Source organism: Oncorhynchus mykiss, chromosome 12 (assembly GCF_013265735.2).
Source record: "Oncorhynchus mykiss isolate Arlee chromosome 12, USDA_OmykA_1.1, whole genome shotgun sequence".
NCBI lineage: Eukaryota > Metazoa > Chordata > Actinopteri > Salmoniformes > Salmonidae > Oncorhynchus > Oncorhynchus mykiss.
Window position 1 is genome coordinate 20,861,484 of NC_048576.1, and position 27,497 is coordinate 20,888,980.

At 43.5% G+C, this 27,497-nt stretch overlaps 1 protein-coding gene across 7 annotated transcripts; it reads right to left on the reverse strand.

Moving 5' to 3' along the window:
- Positions 1–1,074: 1,074 nt before the first annotated feature.
- On the reverse strand, positions 1,075–27,497 carry LOC110537162 (ARF GTPase-activating protein GIT2). 7 transcript variants are annotated; one of them, XM_021622987.2, is made up of 22 exons: positions 27,251–27,497; positions 26,575–26,708; positions 26,361–26,473; positions 26,057–26,162; positions 25,840–25,926; positions 21,648–21,778; positions 21,254–21,348; positions 20,838–20,883; positions 20,609–20,614; positions 18,756–18,807; positions 18,589–18,661; positions 18,366–18,463; positions 18,103–18,214; positions 17,799–17,953; positions 17,541–17,693; positions 5,914–6,123; positions 5,636–5,725; positions 4,762–4,841; positions 4,424–4,597; positions 3,931–4,097; positions 2,904–2,967; positions 2,506–2,644 (listed from the first exon to the last, which is right to left on the reverse strand). In XM_021622987.2, the coding sequence occupies exons 1-21, from the start codon at positions 27,300–27,302 to the stop codon at positions 2,930–2,932; spliced, it is 2,172 nt and encodes a 723-aa protein (XP_021478662.2). In that variant the 5' UTR covers positions 27,303–27,497; the 3' UTR covers positions 2,506–2,644; positions 2,904–2,929. The 7 variants fall into 7 exon arrangements, with proteins under 7 accessions (XP_021478660.2, XP_021478661.2, XP_021478665.2 ...); XM_021622988.2 differs by having other exon boundaries at positions 2,536–2,673; XM_021622985.2 differs by lacking the exon at positions 3,931–4,097 and having other exon boundaries at positions 1,075–2,644; positions 27,251–27,496.

Genomic DNA, 27,497 nt, shown 5'->3' on the forward strand with positions numbered 1-27,497 from the left:
AGACTGACCAGATACATTTAAATGACATGATCTTGAATTTATTCTGAAATCTGACTGGTCAAAAAATATAAATATTTTCAAATGAAAAAAAAGTGATTAAGGTTACTGTATGTCAACTAGAGCCCATTCAAATGGTAACGGTTCCATTTGGCTACATTTACACAGGCAACCAATTCTGATCTTTTACCCAATTATTGGCAAAAGAGCTGATCTGATTGGTCAGAAGACCAATTAGTGGAAAAGATAATCAGAATTTGGCTGCCTGTGTAAATGCTGCCACAGGGACCCATTTTGTAGCCCACATGGGTTTGTCCATGTCTGGCCCAAAAGGTTAACCCAACTAGGTACCAGCTAAGATGACCATAAAGACCAACATGTTGCACTAGATCAGCAGCCTAAATACGTAATGTTTTTCTTTTCACAGCTACCTATGAACAGGCTCGGATCAAACTTAAAAAGGTAGAGGAGATTTCTGATCTGCAGACGGACTCAGACATGGATGAAGAAGAGTCAACCTGACAGTAGTAACAGCGACAGCAGTACTACCCAAGGGGGGTGATTTCCCTATGAATACTGTCCAGGATGTGGAGGCGATGGGCGCAAAATGTACTCGACATAGCTTTCCTAAATGGAAAAAAACACCTTATAGTATTTCGTTAATTACACGGTTAATACAATCCCCAAAGTTGTGCATGTTAGCAATCAAGTTTTCAAGATAATTTTGGTCAAATACTATATCCGTTTGGGATTCTTGTGGTCAATTTGCAATGTACAAATTATTTCTAACTATGTTCCTGCCCCCCGAACATCCGCTCAAAAATTATGTAGATAAAAATATATACATAAAATAAATAAATTGGCCCTCGGCTAGGCGAACACAGCTAGTCAAGGTACCAGTCTGTTTAGCTATCATTTCACTCCTTGTCATGCTAAACATCTTATCTTTGGCATATGACACAGAGTACAAGTGGAATGTGTGAAGGTAAACAGACTGGTACCTCAGCCACACCACAGCACACAAACTGTGTAGCATAATAGTCAAGGTATTCATATATTTAACACAAACTGTAACAGTTGAGTTATAAAGTAAAGTTTATTACTTTAAAAAGGCAGGTATTTAAACCACAAAGGCAATAACTATGACTTGTGTCGGGCTCATAATAACACTCAATGGCACACATAATTGATCATCACTCCCACATCCCTGGACAACACATGACTAATATAAAATAGTCCATATTACATATACAGAACCAATGCTTTTAACACATCTTAACACCATATTAGTTGCACATGTTTGACCATTAGCAGCATAATCAAGACAATACAAGGCATGGGACACACAAAGGCATAGACTGGGTTTAGCACCACACCCACACACACACACAAAGAGAGAGAGATCACGAGCACAACTTATTGCCGGTGGATATATATGGAAACACATACCACCAAGATGAAAACTTCTTGCATGTCTTCAAACAGCACGGAATATATGAGGAGACTTTAACTGTTAAACATACATTTTATGAAAATAAATATTTTGTTAGATAGGTGTGAGATATTGTATTCATAAATATAATATAGATTAGGGTTGTATGAATTCAGAATATATGTTTGTACATTTTCATTCTTTCATTAAAAAAAAGAACACAAATTATAGAATTGGGGTTGGCCATTTTGAGTATCCCTTTGGGAGAGATTTAATTATATATTTTTTTAAACACTAAATAAAAATATATATTGGGCCTGTGTATGAGGTACATGTATATTAGAGGTATGGCTTCACCTTCTGCTCAAACTACAAAAAGAAAAACGAAACAATGGAAAACTGGCTTGGCAGTTGTCCTCACCTTTATGGCTTTAGTATAAAACATAGAAATGGCATTCATGGAAAATACCTAGACGAAAGCCTTGTAATGGACGTATCATGACTCATGAGGCAGTATTCCACTAAGTTATGTTCAAAATCCCAATGTGTTTGGCATTGAATAAGAAGTTAAAAGCTAACTGCTTAAAATGCTGTTTGAAACCTTTGGACAGTCACGTGTCATTGGTGCATAGGGAAGAGCATCAAGGACAAGCACCCCAGCAACCACAGAAATGTTTAAATGCGTAACGTTGCAAAACTGTTTAGTAACTTCAATGTAACTAGCACGTCTCCAATGAGGTAAGCTCAGAGAGGCAGGTCGTCACACTCTAGCAATATTAGTATATTTAACAGACAAACCCATGGACAAATCCCTGGGTTGACCCATGTTTCAGAAGGTACATTTTCTGTAAACGTTCTTCACTAGAAATCTACTATGACCAATTAAGCATTTTAAATAAAAATGGAGGCATACAAATAATAACATAACGCAACATTGATAACTTGAAATTAGCCATAATGACATATTCAAATATCCAAGAGGGATGTTAGTCTTTGGGTTAAAGATCAGTTGCTGTTTTCTTTGGTTGTCACAGTGACGAGTTGCTTGGCAGCCTTGGCAATGTCGTAGGCGCACTGGATGACCTGCTGCGTGACCAGCTGCATGTCGGAGGGGCAAGGGTCGTGGGGCGTGGCCTTCTGGCACTCCCCCTGGAGCCGGCTGGCACTGGAGGTGAGCAGCCGCAGGGACCCTCTCACTGTGTCAGAGTACGGCCTCTGAGGAGGAGGCAGGGAGGGGTCACATACTGTTGGCAAAACATAGGCAATAAACGGCCCTCAACACGAGAGTAATGGGTGGATTTACTGCCGTTGTGTGTGTGTTAAATTATCTCCACCCTGAAGAAAAGAGTGCAACATCTAACAGAACAACAGCTGCAAGACATTTATTTCCCATCCATGTTTACCAAACAAACAACACTCACTGGCTCTTGCATACAAAGGAGGTGTCTCTGTTGTTGAGGTCATCCCAGCTTACCTTAGGAAACAGAGTGGCCATCTCCCTCACAGCCACATGGATCCTTTCTGAGCATGGTACAAAGCTGAGGGGGGTGGAGAAAGAGAACGTCAAGTAAGGGAGTGATCCTTTTGCCAACATAGATGTTGGTAGAAAACTCCGGCCCAGTTTTTTTTCAATACCATTGTTAAACAAATATGTAGAATACTTAGGAATGTTTACAGAAGCTTGCTAAGCCCTTGACCTCCTTTACTATATGAAACACCTCTCAAAATAGCAAAGTCAGCCAGTGATATCCTGGTGGAGGTTTATTTGTGGACAAGTGAGAGAATGAGAAGCCCTGGCTAATGGCAGACAAAATAGAGAATATACTGAATACTAAGTGTGTTCATTAATAGCAACCATGTGCTCCATTTGAGTAAATTGAACACGTCCTGTATTATTCCACAGACAACAATGTAGTGGAGGCTGTTAAGCCATGACAATATCAACAATGAATGACAAAACACATGGCTTAAAAAGTAGGTCATGAAATACATCATAACTTTCCACCGTTTCAAATCAATAACAATGCCTCCGTTATAACCCAGTGACTAAGTGACTGAGAAGACGCATACAAATTGGCAGGTGTTCTTTGGTCACCAGCTAGAGTGAGGTTTGGTACACAAGCACAAAAGCTAAGCAAATACCACACAGCTTTAGTCAAAGGGGGGCCAATAGTGAGGGTTTGTGTTAAAGACAACACAATCAAGTGGACTGTATAAACACTGAATGAATGCCAGTGTGAAAATGTCTCTATTTTTTTCAAATAAAATTTAAACATAGAACATAAATCCAAGATTGAGAAAACAAATATTAACCAAACAGACAAATATAGATAAGGATAGCCTGTGTGTTGACATGTAAAAGCCCTGTAGGCCTATATTTGGCATTCCATAAGGGAATCTTTGTTTTCTGCCAGCTGCGTTTGACACAAGCCCTGCCCCTCAGCACACAGACAGAGGAGACCGTGACAGTGCCTGGGAGACAGGGACAGAGGCCAGAGTACCAGTAGCCAGGGGGGGTCTCTTCAGCACTCTCAGAGCAGGGCAGCAGGGTAGAGAGACAGCCCTGTCAGAGCAGGGCATCAGGCTGTAGAGACAGACACGTCCGCGGCCACCCCCCTCACAGCAGGGCAGCAGGCCAGAGAAGCAACCTAGACTGCCTGGCCTGGAGCTAGCCCATACCGTGAGGAAGGGAGTCAGACAGACAGGAAAACACAGGGAGGGGAGGACAGAGTGGGAATACAGGATAGTGAAAACAGAACTCAGGAGAACAGAAAGATAGAAAAACAAGATACATCCTCTAAAAAACAATGACTGTAGTAGGTTGAAAGACAGGTGCTGGAAGGTTGGATGAAGGATCAATATATAGACAGCATCATTTCCTATATTTTGAACTGTAAGGGCAAGTTCCACATGAACACACAACCTTTAAGTCAACAGACCTTATCTCTAACTGCTGATTGGTGTTTTCTGTGTTCTTATGACCCCTGACCTTACCTCTCATGTTTGTTCTCCTGTGCAGCCCTCAGCAGCTCCTGGATGTTCTTGGTGATCTGCTCGGTCTTACAGATGACGTCCTCGGTGAAGGGTAGGGTGGAGTCTGCCTCAGTCTCATCCTCCCCCTGATCTGATGTACTGCCGTCCCCCAGCCAACTGCTGTTCCTGCTCAGACTGCATTGGGAGAGGAGAGGTTACAGGGTAAGGATCTCCCTCACTTGTGGATCGCTTTGTATAGGATTCACTGCCACATGATTAAGTTCCTACATTTCCCATACAGTATATTTCTCAAATATACAATATTTTTCTACTATAGAGATTTTAATCAAAAGTCCTACCCAGACTCCTCCGGTCCGGAGTGGTTTGGTGTGTTGTCATAGTCACTCTCCAGCATGCTCTGTCCCTCTAGGCTGCAACCCTACAATGGGAGGAATGATACAGTAAGCTTCCAGACAACCGTTGAATCTGGAGAGAGCATCTGAACAGCAGTACGGACATGTTACAGAGTTCTGAATGTGCTTGATGAAGCATACGTGCCAGAATCATGCTCTCTGAACCTAAAAAGCCATTTCATATTAAAACAGACCTCAATTGGTTTCAAAGCAGAAAGTAAAAAGATGTAGGAAGTTTGAAACTAGGGACCAGCTCCATGTGGCATTAAGCAGTAGGTACAGCAGTGGGTGCTGTTAGTGCAAGCTTAAGATCAAGACATTCTGCTGTACGGGTAAAGGCTTCAGTACAGATGGTTCTCTACCAGTATGGCTGGTAAATAATACTATTCACACTACCATGAACCATATATCAATTTGTATTCCTTGTCTGTTTCAACACCACTGTAGCCTTCTGACAGGATGTATGTTTCGGAAACATCATACCGTACATGTAGTGCTTTGGGGCCTTTGAAAACACACTGATGGCAAACACCCATGTTTAGCACTGGCATACACAAAAAATCATGTATTTCAGGTACACTATACAACAGTGCTGGCTGGGGGAACAAGGGTCAATGAAGAACAGTAGCAGCAGCACAGTGGTGTATACAGCCAGGCGATGCTGAGAGGAGATGCAGTGAGGTACAGGAGCAGTTAAAGGACAGAGGGAAGGAGGAGGTAAAGGAGGACAGGAACAGTAGTGGACAAGCAGAGGGGATAGTCCACCCCTTCCCCTGGGGCTGCTGCCCCCACCCTCTCGAGGGGAGATTAATTACTTAACCCTTCGAGCTCTTTCATCCCGCGACCAGGACAGGGAGGAGGGGAAGGTAGGGAGGGAGGATGAGGCGGTCCCCAAAGGACCCCTCCCAATCTAGAAAGGGGTCAAATCAAGTTTACACATAAAGGGAGTTGACTATATTCTAGAGGAGGATGGGGGAGGAGATAAATTCACAAACAAAAACTGAATTACCGCAGACCAAAACTGCTGACAGCACCGGTCCACTTTGACTGTCCTAGAACAGTCCAGGAGGGAGTGGTGTGAGTGGTCTCTGTACTTACGTTTGTAGGGAGGGGCTGTATGGTGAGGCCGTCGGCACGGCAAGGAGGGTCACCCCTGTGGGGGTACTGCCTCATGCCCGAGCCTGTCTCGTACATGGACATGGGGCGGCCTCCGTGGACAGGGGGGTGGCCAGAGGGGTCCGGAGGGTGTTGCGAGCCCCTGGGGGCCTGCCATTGCAGGGTTGAGTTCTCAGTCTGCAGGGAGTTCAGCTGGAGGGGACAACAGTTCAGAACATCAGCTTTATTTCTGTGTAATAACTTAAATAACAGCCTATGGGTGAAACCTAGGGTGACCATAACATGGAGGATGTGATACTATTAGTGCAGGTTTAGATGGAGACAAATCTCTCCATCCAGACTGTAAAAAAGTAACCCATCCCTGTAGAAAAAGGGAACCCTGGCCAGCCAGAAAGCACAGCTGCACTTCCACTAGAAAAAAATCTTGGTCGATCTAGATTCCTCTGTTCTTTCGACCAATCGATTGGTTGAACCTTTCCCTTATAAAGACACACCCACCACGTGTTTTAATAAAAATCAACTATATGTAGGCTACTGAGCTTTTCTAATGCTTTAACCACACTGTGATTAAATAACTAAGACACAAATGACTCAAGAGAGCCAGGCCATCCTCCAGCTGCTGCTGGCCTTCGCAGATTCTGCCATTAAGCTCCTGAAGTTGGAGGGAGATAATAGGCTACACCAGAGGTTGTCCATTTGGAGTGCCAATTCATATTCCCATTTCTACCAATCTGCATGCCAGTAATAAAGTCTTCATATTTCAAATTCATTGTGGTTAATCAAAATTCGAAAAAAGTCACAGTACCCCCCTGTATATAGGATCGCTATTGTTATTTTACTGCTGCTCTTTAATTACTTGTTACTTTTATTTATTTTTCTTATCCTTATTTTTTTAAATTGCATTGTTGGTTAGGGGCTTGTAAGTAAGCATTTCACTGTAAGGTCTACTACACCTGTTGTATTCAGCGCATGTGACTAATACAATTGATTTGATTTTGAACTTGTATTGCCAACTAGGTAAAAAATACCCTCCATGAAGCCAACAAATAAAAACATAGCAGCCCGCAGGTAGAAAATATCGTGATTAAAATATCCTATAAAAGCACACTGGCTAAGCATGGCCTGTCTGCAAGGAACTTGAAACAGTGTATGAACTATTAACTTGGGTCTGGCCTGAAGCTAGCACGTGCAACATTGTATAAAATATACTGGGTCCTTAGAGTTTCCCACGCCAGTGAGTGCCGGACAGACATAGCTGAAGGCTATTTGCGCAACGGATATAAAGTAATCAGTTAGGCCTATTTTATGACGATTCCACGGGATCAGAGCATGACATTTTTTTACCCCTTTCACACCGAGTGTTTATTCGAAAGAGACCTGGAAACGTTGTTCAAATAGGCTACGTTGAGTAACTATTGTCATTCTCAATGGATGTAAAAATAGACTTAATTTACTTGCTGTTTGAGGTGAAGAAAAAATGACTAAGAGAAGATAGGGGGCAGCATTTTCACATTCGGATGAAAAGCGTGCCCAGAGTAAACTGCCTGCTACTCAGGCCCAGAAGCTAAGATATGCATATTGTTATTCGATTTGGATAGAAAACACTGAAGTTTCTAAAACTGTTTGAATTATGTCTGAGTATAACAGAACTCATATGGCAGGTGAAAACCTGAGAAAAATCCAACCAGTGGGAAATCTGAGGTTTGTAGTTTTTAAAAAGTTGCCTATCCAATATACAGTGTAAATTGGGTCATATTGCACTTCCGAAGGCTTCCACTAGATGTCAACAGTCTTTAGAACCTTGTTTCAGGTTTCTACTGTGAAGGGGGAGAGAATAAGAGCTGATTGACTAAGAGGTCTGGCAGAAGGCCATGAGCTCAGTCACGCGTGTGGCCGTGAGAGTGACCTGCGTTCCATTGCATTTCTAAAGACAAAGGAATTGTCCGGTTGAAACATTATTGAAGATTTATGTTAAAAACATGCTAAAGATTGATTCTACACATCATTTCTACGAACTGTAATATAACTTTTTGGACTTTGTCTGAACTTTCGCCTGGACTTGCCCGCGCCTCGTGAGATTGGATTTGTGAACTAAACGAGCTAACAAAAAGGAGTTATTTGGACATAAATGGACTTTATCAAACAAAACACTTTTTTTTTGTGGAACTGGGATTCCTGGGAGTGCATTCTGATGAAGATCAAAGGTAAGGGAATGTTTATTTATATTTCTGACTTCTGTTGACTCCACAACGTGGCGGGTATCTGTATGGCTTGTTTTTGTGTCTGAGCGCTGTACTCAGATTATTGCATGGTGTGCTTTTTTCATAAAGCTTTTTTGAAATCTGACACAGCGGTTGCATTAAGGAGAAGTATATCTTTAATTCTGTGCATAACACAGATTCCTGTAAATTGATGTGGCTCTCTGCAAATTCGCCGGATGTTTTCGAGGCACAACATTACTGAACATAATGCGCCAATGTAAACTGAGATTTTTGGATATAAATATGAACATTATCGAACAAAACATACATGTATTGTGTAACATGAAGTCCTATGAGTGCCATCTGATGAAGATCATCAAAGGTTACTGATTAATTTTATCTCTATTTCTGCTTTTTGTGACTCCTCTCTTTGGCTGAAAAATGTCTGTATGTTCTTTTGTGACTAGGCTCTGAACTAACAATCATAAGATTTCGCTGTAAAGCATTTTTGAAATGGGACACGATGGGTAGATTAACAAGAAGTTAAGCTTTAATTTGGTGTTTACCCTTGTGAATGTATGAAAGTTAAATATTTCAAAAAATATTTTTGAATTTCAGCCTTTTCAGCGGATGTTGTCGAGGGGTTCTGCTAGCCTTATTAAGACAATCAGATCTGCAAATGGGCACATTTATAGGCCTACATTTGCGCGCAGGTTAGGTAGCCTATGCGTACAACTATGCATAATCAGGTGCGTGCCCTTACTCAACATTGACAAGAGCGCTACAATCAAAAGACAATTAATAACTTGACAACACGTAAATGGAATGAAATTAACCAAAACTTGTTCCACACAAGTGTAGCCTAGCTTGAGCAGTCCGCAAACAAAGTGTCCACTCCGACAATGAGAACGGTAAAAGACTGTTGTAATAATAATATTGAATGCATAAAAAAAAATACTGTAATCAAACAGACATTGTAGATTAGAAATGATGGGAATTAAATGGTAAATGTACTACTGGTGAGCCATCCCCGCGGCCTCCACAATGGATTAGTCCACTGAGACAGGCGTGAATCTGACAGGTGTCTCTTGAGCCATAATATATATACAGTGCCAGTCAAAAGTCAGGGGGCTCTCGAGTGGCGCACCGTCTAAGGCACTGCATCTCAGTGCTAGAGGCGTCATTACAGACCCTGGTTCGATTCCAGGCTGTATCACAACCGGCCGTGATTGGGAGGCCCATAGGGCGGCACACAATTGGCCCAGCGACGTCCAGGTTAAGGTTTCGCCGTCATTGTAAATGAGAACGTTCTTAACTGACTTGCCTAGTTAAATAAAAGGTTCAATAAAAATATTAAAAGTTGACACACCCTACTCATTCAAGGTTTTTTTTTTATTTTTTACTATTTTCTACATTGTAGAATAATAGTGAAGACATCACAACTATTAAATAACACACATGGAATCATGTAGTAACCAAAAAAGCGTTATACAAATCAAAATATATTTTACATTCTTCAAAGTTGCCACCCTTTGCCTTGACAGCTTTACACAAGCTTGGCATTCTCTCAACCAGCTTCAACTGGAATGCTTTTCCAACAGTCTTGAAGGAGTTCCCACATATGCTGAGCATTTGTTGGCTGCTTTTCCTTCACTGTGGTCCAACTCATCCCAAACCATCTCAATTGGGTTGAGGTCGGGTGATTGTGGAGGCCAGGTCATCTGATGTAGCACTCCACCACTATCCTTTTCAACAGGACAATGACCCAAAACACACCACCAGGCTGCGTAAGGGCTATTCTGGATAGAGCCAGTTTGCGCTGTTCTGTGAAGGAAGTAGTACACAGCGTTGTGCAGAGATCTTCAGTTTCTTGGTAATTTCTCGCATGGAACAGCCTTCATTTCTCAGAACAAGAATAGACTGACGAGTTTCAGAAGAAAGTTCTTTGCTTCTGGCCATTTTGAGCCTGTAATCAAACCCACAAATGCTGATGCTCAAGATACTCAACTAGTCTAAAGGCGGCCAGTTTTATTGCTCCTGTAATCAGCACAACAGTTTTCAGCTGTGCTAACATAATTGCAAAAGGGTTTTCTAATGATCAATTAGCCTTTTAAAATTATAAACTTGGATTAGCTAACACAACGTGCCATTGTGGTTGCTGATAATGGGCCTATGTAGATTTTCCATTTAAAAAACTGACATTCCAAGCTACAATAGTCATTTACAACATTAACAATGTCTACACTGTATTTCTGATCAATTTGATGTTATTGTAATGGACCAAAAAATTTGCTTTTCTTTCAAAAACTAGGACATTTGTGACCCCAAACTTTTGAACGGTAGTGTGTGTATATATACAGTTGAAATCGGAAGTTCACATACACTTAGTCATTAAAACTTGTTTTTCAACCTCTCCACAACTTTCTTGTTAATAACCTATAGTTTTGGCAAGTCGGTTAGGACATCTACTTTGTGCATGACAAGTCATTTTTCCAACAATTGTTTACAGACAGATTATTTCACTTAGAAGTTTACATACACTAAGTTGACTGTGCCTTTAAACAGCATGGAAAATTCCAGAAGATTATGTTATGGCTTTAGAAGCTTTTGATAGGCTAATTGACATCATTTGAGTGAATTGGAGGTGTTCCTGTGGATGTATTTCTCAAGGCCCGCCTTCAAACTCAGTGCCTCTTTGCTTGATGGGAAAATCAAAATAAATAAACCAAGACCTCAGAAAGAAAAATGGTAGACCTCCACAAGTCTGGTTCATCATTGGGAGTAATTTCCAAATGCCTGAAGGTACCACGTTCATCTGTACAAACAATAGTACACAAGTATAAACACCATGGGACCAGGCAGGCGTCATACAAATTTCCTAGATGGCGTAGCAGTGTAGGCGTGTTTTGTTCGTCCTCGTGTACTTTTGTATATATTTCACCCCCCAAAAAATTCTCTCTTTTCGATTTTTAATTTGATTATACCGTCCGGTAACCTGCCTCACCCAATGTGATACGGAATAACTATTATTTTTTACTTTGGAACACATTCAAGAACCTCCAGAAGCTAACCAGCTAATTAGCTACAAGCTATTTAGTCATTTTTAGCCACTGCTAGCGGCTTTTACCTTCTGCACAGACGCCAGCCCTGTTCTTAGCCTGGATATTACTCGCCAATCTACCAGTATCGGACTGTCTCTCCACAACAACGCCGGATTCCTGCCGTAATCCCTGAGCCACTACTTCTGATCCTCACAGCTAGCTTGCAGCTAGCTAGCTCACAGCTTGCTAGCTAACAGCTAGCTTGCACCCTCCGTGGCACCCAGTACAGAAGCTATCCCTGAGGCCCACCTCCCGGCCTACTCAGCTCTTTACCCGAACCCCACTCATACACAACTAGAGCCCAATACTCCACCGGATCCTTGCTGTAAACTCTGGACCTTGGCACCGGATCACCGCTGCTACCGATTGGCTATAGTGGCTAACGCCACTGCCACGAAGTTAGCACCAGTTAGCCGTGAGCCAGGCACATCTCCCGGCTAGCAAACAAAATTCAACACCTCTTTCGCCATCTGGTTTGGAATCTGTCGACACGGCGCCCCGCCGCACCACCACGTCTGGTCTGCCGACGAATACTCCATCTGCTGTGCCTTCAACCGGCCTCCGTCTGAGCAGACCACCCCCGGGCTACTAACTTTAAACGGCGCGTGCTAGCGTAGTGGCGACTTCCCTGTTCCATCTACTGCTGCCCCCTGGACACTATGATCACTTGGCTACATAGCTGATGCCTGCTGGACTGTCCATTAATCACGGTACTCCATTCTGTTTATTTGAGTTGTCGGCCCCAGAGTCTGTCGGCCCCAGCCGCAAACTCAGGCTCTGTGTGTAGTTAATCCGACCCTCTCTGCCTAGTCATCGCCATTTTACCTGCTGTTGTATTAGCTGACTAGCTGTTGTTGTCTCACCTGTTGTTTTAGCTAGCTCTCCCAATCAAAACCTGCGATTACTTTATGCCTTGCTGTATGTCTCTCTCAAATATCAATATGCCTTGTATACAGTTGTTCAGGTTAGTTAGCATTGTTTTAGTTTACAATGGAGCCCCTAGTTCCACTCCTCATACCTCCTTTGTCCCACCTCCCACACATGCGGTGACCTCACCCATTATAACCAGCATGTCCAGAGATATCTCTTATCATCACCCAGTGCCTGGGCTTACCTCCACTGTACCCGCACCCCACCATACCCCTGTCTACACATTATGCCCTGAATATATTCTACCACGCCCATAAATCTGCTCCTTTTATTCCTTGTCCCCAACGCTCTAGGCGACCAGTTTTGATAGCCTTTAGCCGCGCCCTCACCCTACTCTGTTCCCCGGGTGATGTGGAGGTAAACCCAGGCCCTGCATGTCCCCAGGCACCCTCATTTGTTGACTTCTGTGATCGAAAAAGCCTTCGTTTCATGCATGTCAACATCAGAAGCCTCCTCCCTAAGTTTGTTTTACTCACTGCTTTAGCACACTCTGCCAACCCTGATGTCCTTGCCGTGTCTGAATCCTGGCTTAGGAAGGCCACCAAAAATTCTGAGATTTCCATACCCAACTATAACACTTTCCGTCAAGATAGAACTGCCAAAGGGGGAGGAGTTGCAATCTACTGGAGAGATAGCCTGCAAAGTACTGTCATACTTTCCAGGTCTATGCCCAAACAGTTCGAACTCCTAATTTTAAAAATTAATCTCTCCAGAAATAAGTCTCACACTGTTGCCGCCTGCTACCGAACCCCCTCAGCTCCCAGCTGTGCCCTGAACACCATCTGTGCATTGATCGCCCCCCATTTAGCTTCAGAGTTTGTTCTGTTAGGTGACCTAAACTGGGATATGCTTAACACCCCGGCAGTCCTACAATCTAAGCTAGATGCCCTCAATCTCACACAATTCATCAAGGAACCCACCAGGTACAACCCTAAATCTGTAAACATGGGCATCCTAATAGACATTATCCTGACCAACTTGCCCTCCAAATACACCTCTGCTGTCTTCAATCAGGATCTCAGCAATCACTGCCTCATTGCCTGTACAGTGCCTTGCGAAAGTATTCGGCACCCTTGAACTTTGCGACCTTTTGCCACATTTCAGGCTTCAAACATAAAGATATAAAACTGTATTTTTTTGTGAAGAATCAACAACAAGTGGGACACAATCATGAAGTGGAACGACATTTATTGGATATTTAAAACTTTTTTAACAAATCAAAAACTGAAAAATTGGGCGTGCAAAATTATTCAGCCCCTTTACTTTTAGTGCCGCAAACTCTCTCCAGAAGTTCAATGAGGATCTCTGAATGATCCAATGTTGACCTAAATGACTAATGATGATAAATACAATCCACCTGTGTGTAATCAAGTCTCCGTAAAAATGCACCTGCACTGTGATAGTCTCAAAGGTCCGTTAAAAGCGCAGAGAGCATCATGAAGAACAAGGAACACACCAGGCAGGTCCGAGATACTGTTGTGAAGAAGTTTAAAGCCGGATTTGGATACAACAAGATTTCCCAAGCTTTAAACATCCCAAGGAGCACTGTGCAAGCGATAATATTGAAATGGAAGGAGTATCAGACCACTGCAAATCTACCAAGACCTGGCCGTCCCTCTAAACTTTCAGCTCATACAAGGAGAAGACTGATCAGAGATGCAGCCAAGAGGCCCATGATCACTCTGGATGAACTGCAGAGATCTACAGCTGAGGTGGGAGACTCTGTCCATAGGACAACAATCAGTCGTATATTGCACAAATCTGGCCTTTATGGAAGAGTGGCAAGAAGAAAGCCATTTCTTAAAGATATCCATAAAAAGTGTTGTTTAAAGTTTGCCACAAGCCACCTGGGAGACACACCAAACATGTGGAAGAAGGTGCTCTGGTCAGATGAAACCAAAATTGAACTTTTTGGCAACAATGCAAAACGTTATGTTTGGCGTAAAAGCAACACAGGTGAACACACCATCCCCACTGTCAAACATGGTGGTGGCAGCATCATGGTTTGGGCCTTCTTTTCTTCAGCAGGGACAGGGAAGATGGTTAAAATTGATGGGAAGATGGATGGAGCCAAATACAGGACCATTCTGGAAGAAAACCTGATGGAGTCTGCAAAAGACCTGAGACTGGGATGGAGATTTGTCTTCCAACAAGACAATGATCCAAAACATAAAGCAAAATCTACAATGGAATGGTTCAAAAATAAACATATCCAGGTGTTAGAATGGCCAAGTCAAAGTCCAGACCTGAATCCAATCGAGAATCTGTGGAAAGAACTGAAAACTGCTGTTCACAAATGCTCTCCACCCAACCTCACTGAGCTCGAGCTGTTTTGCAAGGAGGAATGGGAAAAAATGTCAGTCTTTCGATGTGCAAAACTGATAGAGACATACCCCAAGCGACTTACAGCTGTAATCGCAGCAAAAGGTGGCGCTACAAAGTATTAACTTAAGGGGGCTGAATAATTTTGCACGCCCAATTTTTCAGTTTTTGATTTGTTAAAAAAGTTTGAAATATCCAATAAATGTCGTTCCACTTCATGATTGTGTCCCACTTGTTGTTGATTCTTCACAAAAAAATACAGTTTTATATCTTTATGTTTGAAGCCTGAAATGTGGCAAAAGGTCGCTAAGTTCAAGGGGGCCGAATACTTTCGCAAGGCACTGTATCTGCTACAGGTCCGCGGTCAAACGACCACTCCTCGTCACTGTCAAACGCTCCATAAAACACTTTTGCGAGCAGGCCTTTCTAATCGACCTGGCCCGGGTATCCTGGAAGGATATTGACCTCATCCCGTCAGTTGACGTTGCCTGGTCAATCTTTAAAAGTAACTTCTTCACCATCTTAGACAAGCATGCTCCGTTCAAAAAATGCAGAACTAAGAACAGATATAGCCCTTGGTTCACTCCAGACCTGACTGCCCTCGACCAGCACAAAAACATCCTGTGGTGGACTGCAATAGCATCGAATAGTCCCCGCGATATGAAACTGTTCAGGGAAGTCAGGAACCAATACACAGTCAGTCAGGAAAGCAAAGGCCAGCTTTTTCAAGCAGAAATTTGCATCCTTTAGCTCCAACTCCAAAAAGTTCTGGGACACTGTTAAGTCCATGGAGAACAAGAGCACCTCCTCCCAGCTGCCCACTGCACTGAGGCTAGGTAACACAGTCACAACCGATAAATCCGTGATAATCGAAAACTTCAACAAGCATCTCTCAACGGCTGGCCATGCCTTCCTCCTGGCTACTCCAACCTCGGCCAACAGCTCCGCCCCCCCCCCCCCCCCGCAGCTACTCGCCCAAGCCTCCCCAGCTTCTCCTTTACCCAAATCCAGATAGCAGATGTTCTGAAAGAGCTGCAAAACCTGGACCCATACAAATCAGCTGGGCTTGACAATCTGGACCCTCTATTTCTGAAACTGTCCGCCGCCATTGTCGCAACCCCTATACCAGCCTGTTCAACCTCTCCTTCGTATCATCTGAGATCCCCAAGGATTGGAAAGCTGCCACGGTCACCCCCCTCTTCAAAGGGGGAGACACCCTGGACCCAAACTGTTACAGACCTATATCCATCCTGCCCTGCCTATCTAAGGTCTTTGAAAGCCAAGTCAACAAACAGATCACTGACCATCTCGAATCCCACCGTACCTTCTCCGCTGTGCAATCCGGTTTCCGAGCCGGTCACGGGTGCACCTCAGCCACGCTCAAGGTACTAAACGATATCATAACCGCCATCGATAAAAGACAGTACTGTGCAGCCGTCTTCATCAACCTGGCCAAGGCTTTCGACTCTGTCAATCACCATATTCTTATCGGCAAACTCAGTAGCCACGGTTTTTCTAATGATTGCCTTGCCTGGTTCACCAACTACTTTGCAGACAGAGTTCAGTGTGTCAAATCGGAGGGCATGTTGTCCGGTCCTCTGGCAGTCTCTATGGGGGTACCACAGGGTTCAATTCTTGGGCCAACTCTATTCTCTGTATATATCAATGATGTTGCTCTTGCTGCGGGCGATTCCCTGATCCACCTCTACGCAGACAACACCATTCTATATACTTCTGACCCTTCCTTGGACACTATGCTATCTAACCTCCAAACGAGCTTCAATGCCATACAACACTCCTTCCGTGGCTTCCAACTGCTCTTAAACGCTAGTAAAACCAAATGCATGCTTTTCAACCGTTCGCTGCCTGCACCCGCACGCCCGACTTGCATCACCACCCTGGATGGTTCTGACCTAGAATATGTGGACATCTATAAGTACCTAGGTGTCTGGCTAGACTGCAAACTCTCCTTCCAGACTCATATCAAACATCTCCAATCCAAAATCAAATCTAGAGTCGGCTTTCTATTTCGCAACAAAGCCTCCTTCCAAACATACCCTAGTAAAATTGACTATCCTACCAATCCTCGACTTCGCCGATCTCATCTACAAAATAGCTTCCAATACTCTACTCAGCAAACTGGATGCAGTTTATCATCCGTTTTGTTACTAAAGCACCTTATACCACCCACCACTGCGACCTGTATGCTCTAGTCGGCTGGCCCTCGCTACATGTTTGTCGCCAGACCCACTAGCTCCAGGTCATCTACAAGTCTATGCTAGGTAAAGCTCCGCCTTATCTCAGTTCACTGGTCACGATGTCAACACCCACCCGTAGCACGCGCTCCAGCAGGTGTATCTCACTGATCATCCCTAAAGCCAAAACCTAATTTGGCCGCCTTTCCTTCCAGTTCTCTGCTGCCTGCGACTGGAACGAATTGCAAAAATCTCTGAAGTTGGAGACTTATCTCCCTCAACTTTAAACATCTGCTATGTGAGCAGCTAACTGATCGCTGCAGCTGTACATAGTCCATCGGTATATAGCCCACCCACTTTACCTACCTCATCCCCATACTGTTTTTATTTTATTTACTTTTCTGCTCTTTTGCACACCAGTATCTCTACCTGCACATGTTCATCTGATCAGTTATCACTCCAGTGTTGTAACCTGTTTTACAGCATTTTGGAACTGGATGTGCTTGGGTGGGAACAAATTCAGATTGTAATCCATACATGACGTGAACATTTAGCTCATTCAAGGAAGCAGCTGGTTTGTTGTTTTCTCATGAGAAGTTGAGAACAATAGTCTGGGGGTGTCCTTCATGACCAGATCAGGGCAATTAACAGAAAAGTGAAAACACAGTGGAAGTTAGTACCGACTCCATTTAGTAGATTGGTCAAGTGGTTGGTTGATCGGCTGTTCGTCGACCAAGATTTTTTTAGTCGAGCAATCGCAAATTATATATATAAGTACCAGCCAAAAGTTTGGACACCAACTCATTCCAGACTTACTGTGGGAACAGTTAGTTGTTATAATGCTCAAGTCATAAACATACCTTGCTCTGCATCATCCGGATCTCCTCACTCAGGTGACAGTTGACCTTGAGCAGCTGCTGTATCTTGGCCTCGGAGGCTGTGAGGGCGCTCTTCACCTCCATGAACTCCTGTACTGTGATGGGTCCATCAGACAGGTCAGACGACTCCGAGCTCTGAAGCATGGGGAAGCAGGATGGAACGGAGAGTTGAATGGCTATGCCGATCCATTGTGAATGGTAATGAAAAACTAGATTAAAAAACTACAAATATGGTGATACCTTGGTCCTGTCATCTTTCCCATTCTTCCCAGAGGCGGGTTCCCGCTCTGGATCTTCATCTGACGCCACACTGTCATAATCTGGTTGGTCTTCATTATCCTGGTTATCACTCCCATGACGGCTGCCGATTCCCTTCAGGATGAGCTCTATGTCCTCTGAGGAGAGAGAGCAACAGTCAGGTGAGTGGACCACGGAACAACCATGCTCTAGTGGGTACAGTAATGAGCTTTGTTCTAATCAGGTGCTGGATCAAATCAGAAATAGCCCATTTGAATAAATGTAGCTTCAGAGTACTGTACTATACCTCTGGGACTTTCACAGGAGTTCCCCCGTTGCCGACGTTTGGCATCAGTTAAAATATCAATGACGAGTGTTGCAAATTCATGTGCATTGAACCTTGCTAGCTTCTGTCTGCCCTGCAAAACAAATGACAACAAGACAATATTATGAAGCAGCAGTGCTGAAAGTGTAGGCTCTTCAATCAAATGCATAACATTTACCTAAAGGCTTGGGAAAGAGACCAACCAAATTTGATATAATGTTGAAAGACATTTTTAGGTGACTTGCCTGGTTCCTGGTGGATGAGTATTCGGGGTTGACAGGGAGGAAAGGCACCAAAGTTGTATCTGTTACCAGAGTGCTGTGGTTCTGAGTCACGAGCCACACTGATACAGCAAAGACAGAACAGAAATAAAAATTATTTATTTTGTTAAAATCACACTAATAATCTACTAAAACACCTAATGATACCTTTATCAAACACTACAAACATGTCAAATGTCAGTTCAACCTGCATCAGTTTCTCTTCTGTCCACTTCATCATAAACGTCCATGGCAAGCTCTTCAAACTGATGGTTAGTGAGCTGAAATCACAAGCCACAGTAAAATCACATCACTGGTATGTCGAAAAGGACCATAATAAAACCATGTTTGGAAAAAATATATACGGTCACTCACAGACTGGAGTTTTTTTTTTGCAGCTTTTGCAAATTCTGACAAATCCAGACTGCTGTAGACATAAAAATAAAATATATACAGTGACTAACTACATTTTGTTAGGTTACAGCTTTATTCTAGAATTAAATAGTGTTTTCCCCTCATCAATCTACACACAATATCCCATAATGACAAAGCAAAAACAGGTTTTTAGAAATGGCTAATTTATATATAAAAAATAAGAAATCACAATTACATACAACCCCAGTCAAAGGTTTGGACACACCTCATTCAACATTCTTTCTTTTTACTAAAATAAATATATTTCATATTTTACATTCTTCAAAGTAGCCACACTTTGCCTTGATGACAGCTTTGCACACTCTTGGCATTCTCTCAACCAGCTTCATGAGGTAGTCACCTGGAATGCTTGAAGGAGTTACCACATATGCTGAGCACTTTTCCATCACTCTCATTCTTGGTTAAATAGCCCTTACACGGCCTGGAGGTGTGTTGGGTCATTGCCCTCTTGAAAAACAAATGATAGTCCCACTAAATGCAAACCTGATGGGATGGCGTATCACTGCAGAATGCTGTGGTAGCCATGCTGGTTAAGTGTGCCTTGAATTCTAAATAAATCACAGACAGGGTCATCAGCAATGCACCCCCACACCACCTCCTCCATGCTTCACGGTGGGAACCACACATGCGGAGAGCATTCGTTCCCCTACTCTGCATCTCACAAAGACATAGCGGTTGGAACCAAAAATCTAAAATTTGGACTCATCAGACCAAATGACAGATTTCCCCCGGTCTAATGTCCATTGCTCCTGTTTCTTGGCCCAAGCAAGTCTCTTCTTCTTATTGGTGTCATTTAGTAGTGGTTTCTTTGCAGCAATTTTACCATGAAGGCCTGATTCATGCAGTCTCCTCTGAACAGTTGATGTTGAGATGAGTCTGTTACTTGAACTCCGTGGTTTTATTTGGGCTGCAATCTGAGGTGCAGTTAATTGCCCATTTCTGAGGCTGGTAACTCTAATGAACTTATCCTCTGCTGCAGAGGTAACTCTGGGTCTTCCTTTCCTTTGGAGGTCCTCGTGAGAACCAGTTTCATCATAGCGCTCGATGGTTTTTGTGACTGCACTTGAAGGTACTTTCAAAGTTCTTGAAATATTCCGGAGTGACTTGACCTTCATGTCTTAAAGTAATGATGGACTGTAGTTTCTCTGCTTATATGAGATGTTCTTGCCATAATATGGACTTTTTATTTTATTTTTTATCAAATAGGGCTATCTGCTGTATACCACCCCTACCTTGTCACAACACAACTGATTGGCTCAAATACATTGAGGAAAGACATTCCGCAAATTAACAAGGTACATATGTTCATTGAAATGCATTCCAGGTAGTACCTCATGAAGCTGGTTGAGATAATGCCAAGAGTGTGCAAAACGGTTTAGGCAAAGGGTGACAAAGAGAATCTCAAATATATTTGGATTTGTTTAACACCTTTTGGTTACTACACGTGTTATTTCATAGTTATGTTTTCACTATTATTCTACAAATGTAGAAAATAATAAAAAGAAAAACCCTGGAATGAGTAGGTGTCCAAACTTTTGACTGGTACTTTTGACACACACACACACACACACACACACTAGGGAGTCAGGCCCAGCCAATCAGAATGTGTTTTTCCCCACCAAAGGGCTTTTATTACAGAAAGAGATGCACCCTTCCCCCCTCAGACAATCCCGCAGGTGAAGGTGGTCCTGGGCTGGCATGGTTACACGCATACTGCGGTTGTGAGGCCAGTTGGATATCAGTTTATATAGTTCATTCAAGACATAACTATAGACAACAGTTGACATACTTACACATTTCTTTTCCATCAAGATATGGCAGGAAAGAGATAAACAAGGATGGTTTGATACATGCATTATGTTTTAACTTCAGTTACTAAACCATAGGATGGATACACACAGCTGGCTTATCAGGACATTGAGAAGAGGTTTTTGTCTAATGCCACTGAAACACCAACATGTCTCAACAGCATTCCTTTCCCATTCTCCATAAGCATGCCATCATGTTGGGCTCAGTTCTTACCTGTCAGCCATTTGTGGGATTATGAAGTGCTGTCCATTCCTATGATCTAGTAGACAAACAGTCAGATTAAAACAACGGATATTTACATTAAGAATTTTGCACCCCCCACCCCCCCCCCCCCCACTGGCCTTGATTATTTGAATCAGCTGTGTAGTGATAGGGCAAAAATCAAAACATGCACCCAGGGTGTGCCCCAGGACCGAGAAACCCTGATTACTCTTATCCAGAGTGAATTACGGTTAAGTGCCTTGCTCAAGGGGAAAAGATCAGATTGTTTTCACCTAGTTAACTCAGGAATTCAAACCAGCGGCCATTTGGTTACTGGCCCAACACTCTTAACCGCTACGCTACCTGCAGCCCATATCAGGGTTCAATTATTCACCATGTCCCTGTCAATGAGTCTTCTCCACTCTTACCTGGCCTTCTCCCACAGAGGTAAAATGCCAGGCGGTCTGTGAGTTCATACTGGATCTCTACCAGTCTGTCTGCCAGCTCCTGGTGGCCTGCTTGTCTGATTGGAACATGAATAAAAGGTCATGAGTCTTTTCCACATCAATATAAGTGACGGTGAGGTCAATGTATGTTTACTGTAAATGCCAACCATAGCACTGTATTTTTAGACCTCTTTACAGTAAAACCCAAAGGTGGTAAAGTTTCAGTTTATTCAGGATCTGTAATAATTTACATTATTCTTCTAATAAATGTAAGTACTAGGCAGCCTCATAAACCGTTTCTGGGAAAGAGTTGTCACACCATCAGCGGTAATGGATCGCTCAAGTGCAGAACAAAAGAGTATGGAGATTGCTTTACCTTGCGTAGTCAACAGGGGTCTTACCCCCTGTGTCTAGGGCACCAGGATCCGCCCCATACACAGCCAGCAGCTCTGCTTGTGACACCTGACATGCCTTAGCTGCTACATGCAGTGGACTGTTTCCTTTTTCCTGAAGGACAAACAGGACACACCAGCCCAATACAATGAGACACTGGACAGGCCACACCACCCCCAACACAATGAGACACTGGACAGGCCACACCACCCCCAACACAATGAGACACTGGACAGACCACAACACCCCCAACACAATGAGACACTGGACAGACCACACCACCCCCAACACAATGAGACACTGGACAGGCCACACCACCCCCAACACAATGAGACACTGGACAGGCCACACCACCCCCAACACAATGAGACACTGGACAGGCCACACCACCCCCAACACAATGAGACACTGGACAGGCCACACCACCCCCAACACAATGAGACACTGGACAGACCCCCCCCCCAATACAACTGCCTGCACCTGCCCGCCTGTCCAACATCACTACTCTGGACGGCTCTGACTTAGAATACTTGGACAACTACAAATACCTAGGTGTCTGGTTAGACTGTAAACTCTCCTTCCAGACCCACATCAAACATCTCCAATCCAAAGTTAAATCTAGAATTGGCTTCCTATTTCACAACAAAGCATCCTTCACTCATGCTGCCAAACATACCCTTGTAAAACTGACCATCCTATCAATCCTCGACTTCGGCGATATCATTTACAAAATAGCCTCCAATACCCTACTCAACAAATTGGATGCAGTCTATCACAGTGCCATCCGTTTTGTCACCAAAGCCCCATATACTACCCACCATTGCGACCTGTACGCTCTCGTTGGCTGGCCCTCGCTTCATACTCGTCGCCAAACCCACTGGCTCCATGTCATCTACAAGACCCTGCTAGGTAAAGTCCCCCCTTATCTCAGCTCGCTGGTCACCATAGCATCACCCACCTGTAGCACGCGCTCCAACAGGTATATCTCTCTGGTCACCCCCAAACCAATTCTTCATTTGGCCGCCTCTCCTTCCAGTTCCCTGCTGCCAATGACTGGAAGGAACTACAAAAATCTCTGAAACTGGAAACACTTATCTCCCTCACTAGCTTTAAGCACCAGCTGTCAGAGCAGCTCACAGATTACTGCACCTGTACATAGCCCACCTATAATTTAGCCCAAACAACTACCTCTTTCCCTACTGTATTTATTTTATTTATTTATTTTGCTCCTTTGCACGCCATTATTTTTATTTCTACTTTGCATATTCTTCCACTGCAAATCTACCATTCCAGTGTTTTACTTGCTATATTGTATTTACTTTGCCACCATGGCCTTTTTTTGCCTTTACCTCCCTTATCTCACCTCATTTGCTCACATCGTATATAGACTTGTTTCTACTGTATTATTTACAATGTTTGTTTTACTCCATGTGTAACTCTGTCGTGGTATGCGTCGAACTGCTTTGCTTTATCTTGACCAGGTCGCAATTGTAAATGAGAACTTCTCATTTCTCAACTTGTTCTCAACTTGCCTACCTGGTTAAATAAAGGTGAAATAAATAAAAAATAAAAACAACGAGACATTGGACAGGCCACGCCACTTCAATACAATGAGACACTGGACAGGCCACACCACCCCCAATACAATGAGACACTGGACAGGCCACACCACCCCAACACAATGAGACACTGGACAGGCCACACCACCCCCAATACAATGAGACACTGGACAGGCCATGCCACCTCAATACAATGAGAGACTGGACAGGCCAAGCCACCTCAATACAATGAGACACTGGACAGGCCAAGCCACCTCAATACAATGAGAGACTGGACAGGCCATGCCACTTCAATACAATGAGACACTGGACAGGTCACACCACCTCAATACAATGAGACACTGGACACTGTGTGGGCACTGGTGCAATAGCGTGCAGGCTTTTATGTATTGATACATTTCAGGCAACTGAGTGGATTCCATGATGGCGCCGACAGAGATGGTCACCTCGCTTCGTGTTCTTAGGAAACTGCAGTATTTTTTTTATGTATTATTTCTTACACTGTTACCCCAGGAAATCTTAAGTCTTATTACATACAGCTGGGAAGAACTATTGGATATAAGAGCAACGTCAACTTACCAACATTACGACCAGGAATACGACTTTCCCGAAGCGGATCCTCTATTTTGACCACCACCCAGGACAATGGATCGGATCCCAGTAGGTCACCCAAAACAACAGCGCCGCAGAAAGGGCAGACGGAGCGGTCTTCTGGTCCGACTCCGTAGACGGGCACATCGCTCACTGCTCCTGACTATGCTACTCGCCAATGTCCAGTCTCTTGACAACAAGGTAGATGAAATTCGAGCAAGGGTTGCCTTCCAGAGACATCAGAGATCATAACATTCTCTGTTTCACGGAAACATGGCTAACACGGGAGTCGGTAAAGCCATCTGGTTTCATCAGGCATCGTGCCGACAGAAACAAACATCTCTCTGGTAAGAAGAAGGGCGGGGTGTATGCCTTATGATTAACGAGTCGTGGTGTGATCATAACAACATACAGGAACTCAAGTCCTTTTGTTCACCTGAACTAGAATTCCTTAACAACCAAGTGCCGACCGCATTATCTACCAAGATAATTTTCTTCGATTATAATCACAGCCGTGTCTATCCCCCCTAAGCAGACACCTCGACGGCCCTGAAAGAACTCCATTGGACTCTATATAAACTGGAAACCACATATCCTGAAGCTGCATTTAAAGTAGCTGGGGATTTTAACAAAGCTAATCTGAAAACAAGGCTCCCTAAATTTTATCAGCATATCGAATGCGCGGCCGGGGCTGGCAGCATTCTGGATCATTGCTACTAACTTCTGCGACGCATACAAAGCCCTCCCTCGCCCACCTTTCGGCAAATCTGACCATGACTCCATTTCGTTGCTCCCAGGCTATAGACAAACTAAAACAGGAAACACCCGTGCTCAGGTCTCTTCAACGCTGGTCCGACCAATCTGTTTCCACGCTTCAAGATTGCTTCGATCACGTGGACAGGGATATGTTCCGGATAGCCTCAGACAACAACATTGATGTATACGCTGATTCGATGAGAGAGTTTATTAACTTCTAATGGCTTGGGGGCGCTATTTTCATGTCAGGATGAAAAGTGTGCCCAAAGTAAACTGCCTGCTACTCAGGCCCAGAAGCTAAGATATGCATATTATTAGTAGATTTGGATAGAAAACATTTGATGTCTGTGAGTATAACAAAGCTCATATGGCAGGCGATAACCTGAGAAAAATCCAACCAGGACATGGGAAATCTGAGGTTTGTAGTTTTTAAAAAGTTGCCTATCCAATATACAGTGTAAATTTGGTCATATTGCACTTCCTAAGGCTTCCGCTAGATTTCAACAGTCTTTAGAACCTTTAGACACAAACTTTTACAGATGCACAATCGAGAGCATCCTGTCAGGCTGTATCACCGCCGGGTATGGCAACTGCTCCGCCCACAACCGTAAGGCTCTCCAGAGGGTAGTGAGGTCTGCACAACGCATCACCGGGGGCAAACTACCTGCCCTCCAGGACACCTACACCACCCGATGTCACAGGAAGGCCAAAAAGATCATCAAGAACAACAACCACCCGAGCCACTGCCGGTTCCCCCCGCTATCATCCAGAAGGCGAGGTCAGTACAGGTGCATCAAAGCTGGGACAGCTTCGATCTCAAGGTCATCAGACTGTTAAAAAGCCATCATTAACATTGAGTGGCTGCTGCCAACATACTAACTCAAATCTCTAGCCACTTTAATAATTAAAAATGGTATGTAATAAATGTATCACTATTCACTTTAAACAATGCCACTTTATATAATGTTTACATACCCTACATCACTCATCTCACAGGTATATACTGTACTCTATACCATCTACTTTATCTTGTCTATGCCGCACGGCCTTCGCTCAGCCATATATTTGTATGCACATATTCTTATTAATTCCTTTACACTTGTGTGTATAAGGTAGTTGTTGTGAAATTGTTAAATTACTTGTTAGATATTACTGCACGGTCAGAACTAGAAGCACAAGTATTTCGCTACTCTCGCATTAACATCTGCTAACATATGTGTCCAATAAAATTGTATTTGATTTACAGACTTTTTTTTTTTTTTGACATACCGGGTGGAAGAAGTTGGCCTGGGCTCCCAAAGACAACAGTCTCAAGCACGTCTCCAGGTTCCCAGTCCGAACACTGGAGTGGAGTTGCTAGAGTGTAGGCCAAAGGAGGTTTGGTTAGCTAACAGATAATAAAAAACAGTTGATAAATTGGTGAATTAATGAGCTCAATGGCAATGAAGCCTGCAATCCAGGGCATGGTCTGGCTGCAATCTCTCACCTTACTGAGGTCCTTTGTGGTGACACTGTCATCCTCTCGACAGGGCATTCGATGGACATACGCCAGCATCTGATATTTGGCCTTGATGAATTCAGTTTTATGGGGACTGTGAAGGGAACAGAAAATCACACTTTACAAACCTCAGACTGTCCAGGCAAACCCGACCCCAATGGCACTTTAATACAACATAGTCCAACAATGTGAGAGTGATAGATCATGGTGAGATACCCAGATTTGTCATCACATTGGTTTAAAATTATATTGTTTAACCTTCAACTAAAAGTTTGAAATGTGCCCCACTCACTGGACTCTGTCCTGGGGGTTGGCCTTGCGTTTCCCACTCGTGATAGACGAGGGGTCCAGAAGGCTGTGCTCCCAGATAGAGTTGGCCCCATTGCTGTACAATTTCTGAACCATCTACAAAGGAAGCAAACAATACAACCCAATAAGGGAAAACAACAATTGAAGAAGTTGACTGTTCTTGAGCATCAGTATAGCTGCTTGTGTGAGGTGCTCACCTGTAGCTGGGAGGGTGGCCATGGTGTATGAGTCAGGTGTCGGACTTGGGAACTGTGTCGGCCCAGACCCCGGTGGATGCTGCAGCACTCATCACAGATCAGCACGCCCCTGTTCACTGAGGCCCAGCACGGGCCTGGGAAACACACAACCTTTAGACTCAATATTACCACAAAGGCTCCGAGTCCACACAAACCATTTAGACTAAAAGAGAGTCACATCATTCTGCATGCATTCTTTTTCATGATTTCAGGCAGCTCCCTAACTACAAATGTCATAATTTTACTTTCACACAGCCACAAACGAGATATACCCCAACTAGTTTGCAAGCTAAAGTTACAAAACAAAGACTATTGTAAAGTCTAGATGGCATAAACTAACTAGCGACAATAACAAAGTTAAGGGCTACCAGCTGCTAACTAGCAACAGACAGCTAAGGTTAGCGGACTTCCCCATTCTTCTTGGACATTGTCATAATAGCAGCTAATTTAGCTTGCAAGCAAAGCTATGCGTTGCTGGAACTACAAGCAATCAAACAGAATATGAATCCCTTTGAAAGTGAAAATCAAGCAAGCAAATATTAAAATAGCTTGCGTTACCATTACATACAACTGCTAACATAAACTAGCTATCATGCTACCTAAATTCCTAAGGCTAGCCAGCAATCGTTTAGCTTACCCTGGGAGCTACAATCAGCGCAGACCTCTCTGCTCCGCAGCCGCTTTGACATCCCTTTTTACTTTAGGTAGCAAACTAGTTGTTTGTATACAGAAAGTCCTTTAAACACTCCGTTTCAGACAGACACTCATGAGACAGTTTACACTACTGTACAACGACGAGGTCAGAAAATTTGATGAGGAAAATGCTAACTGTCTAACGTTAGTTTATTTAGCTTCTTCTTCTTTGAGGATTATTGACGGACTAC

What these genes read in the sequence shown, in the direction of transcription:
- LOC110537162 (XM_021622985.2), bottom strand. Translation starts at nt 27,302, where the DNA reads ATGTCAAAGCGGCTGCGGAGCAGAGAGGTCTGCGCTGATTGTAGCTCC. An exon ending in CCACAAAGGACCTCAGTAAG is followed by an intron (nt 25,927 to 26,056) that starts GTGAGAGATTGC and finishes CCTACACTCTAG; the next exon opens with CAACTCCACTCCAGTGTTCG. An exon ending in AGGCCAACTTCTTCCACCCG is followed by an intron (nt 21,779 to 25,839) that starts GTATGTCAAAAA and finishes TTTGTCCTTCAG; the next exon opens with GAAAAAGGAAACAGTCCACT.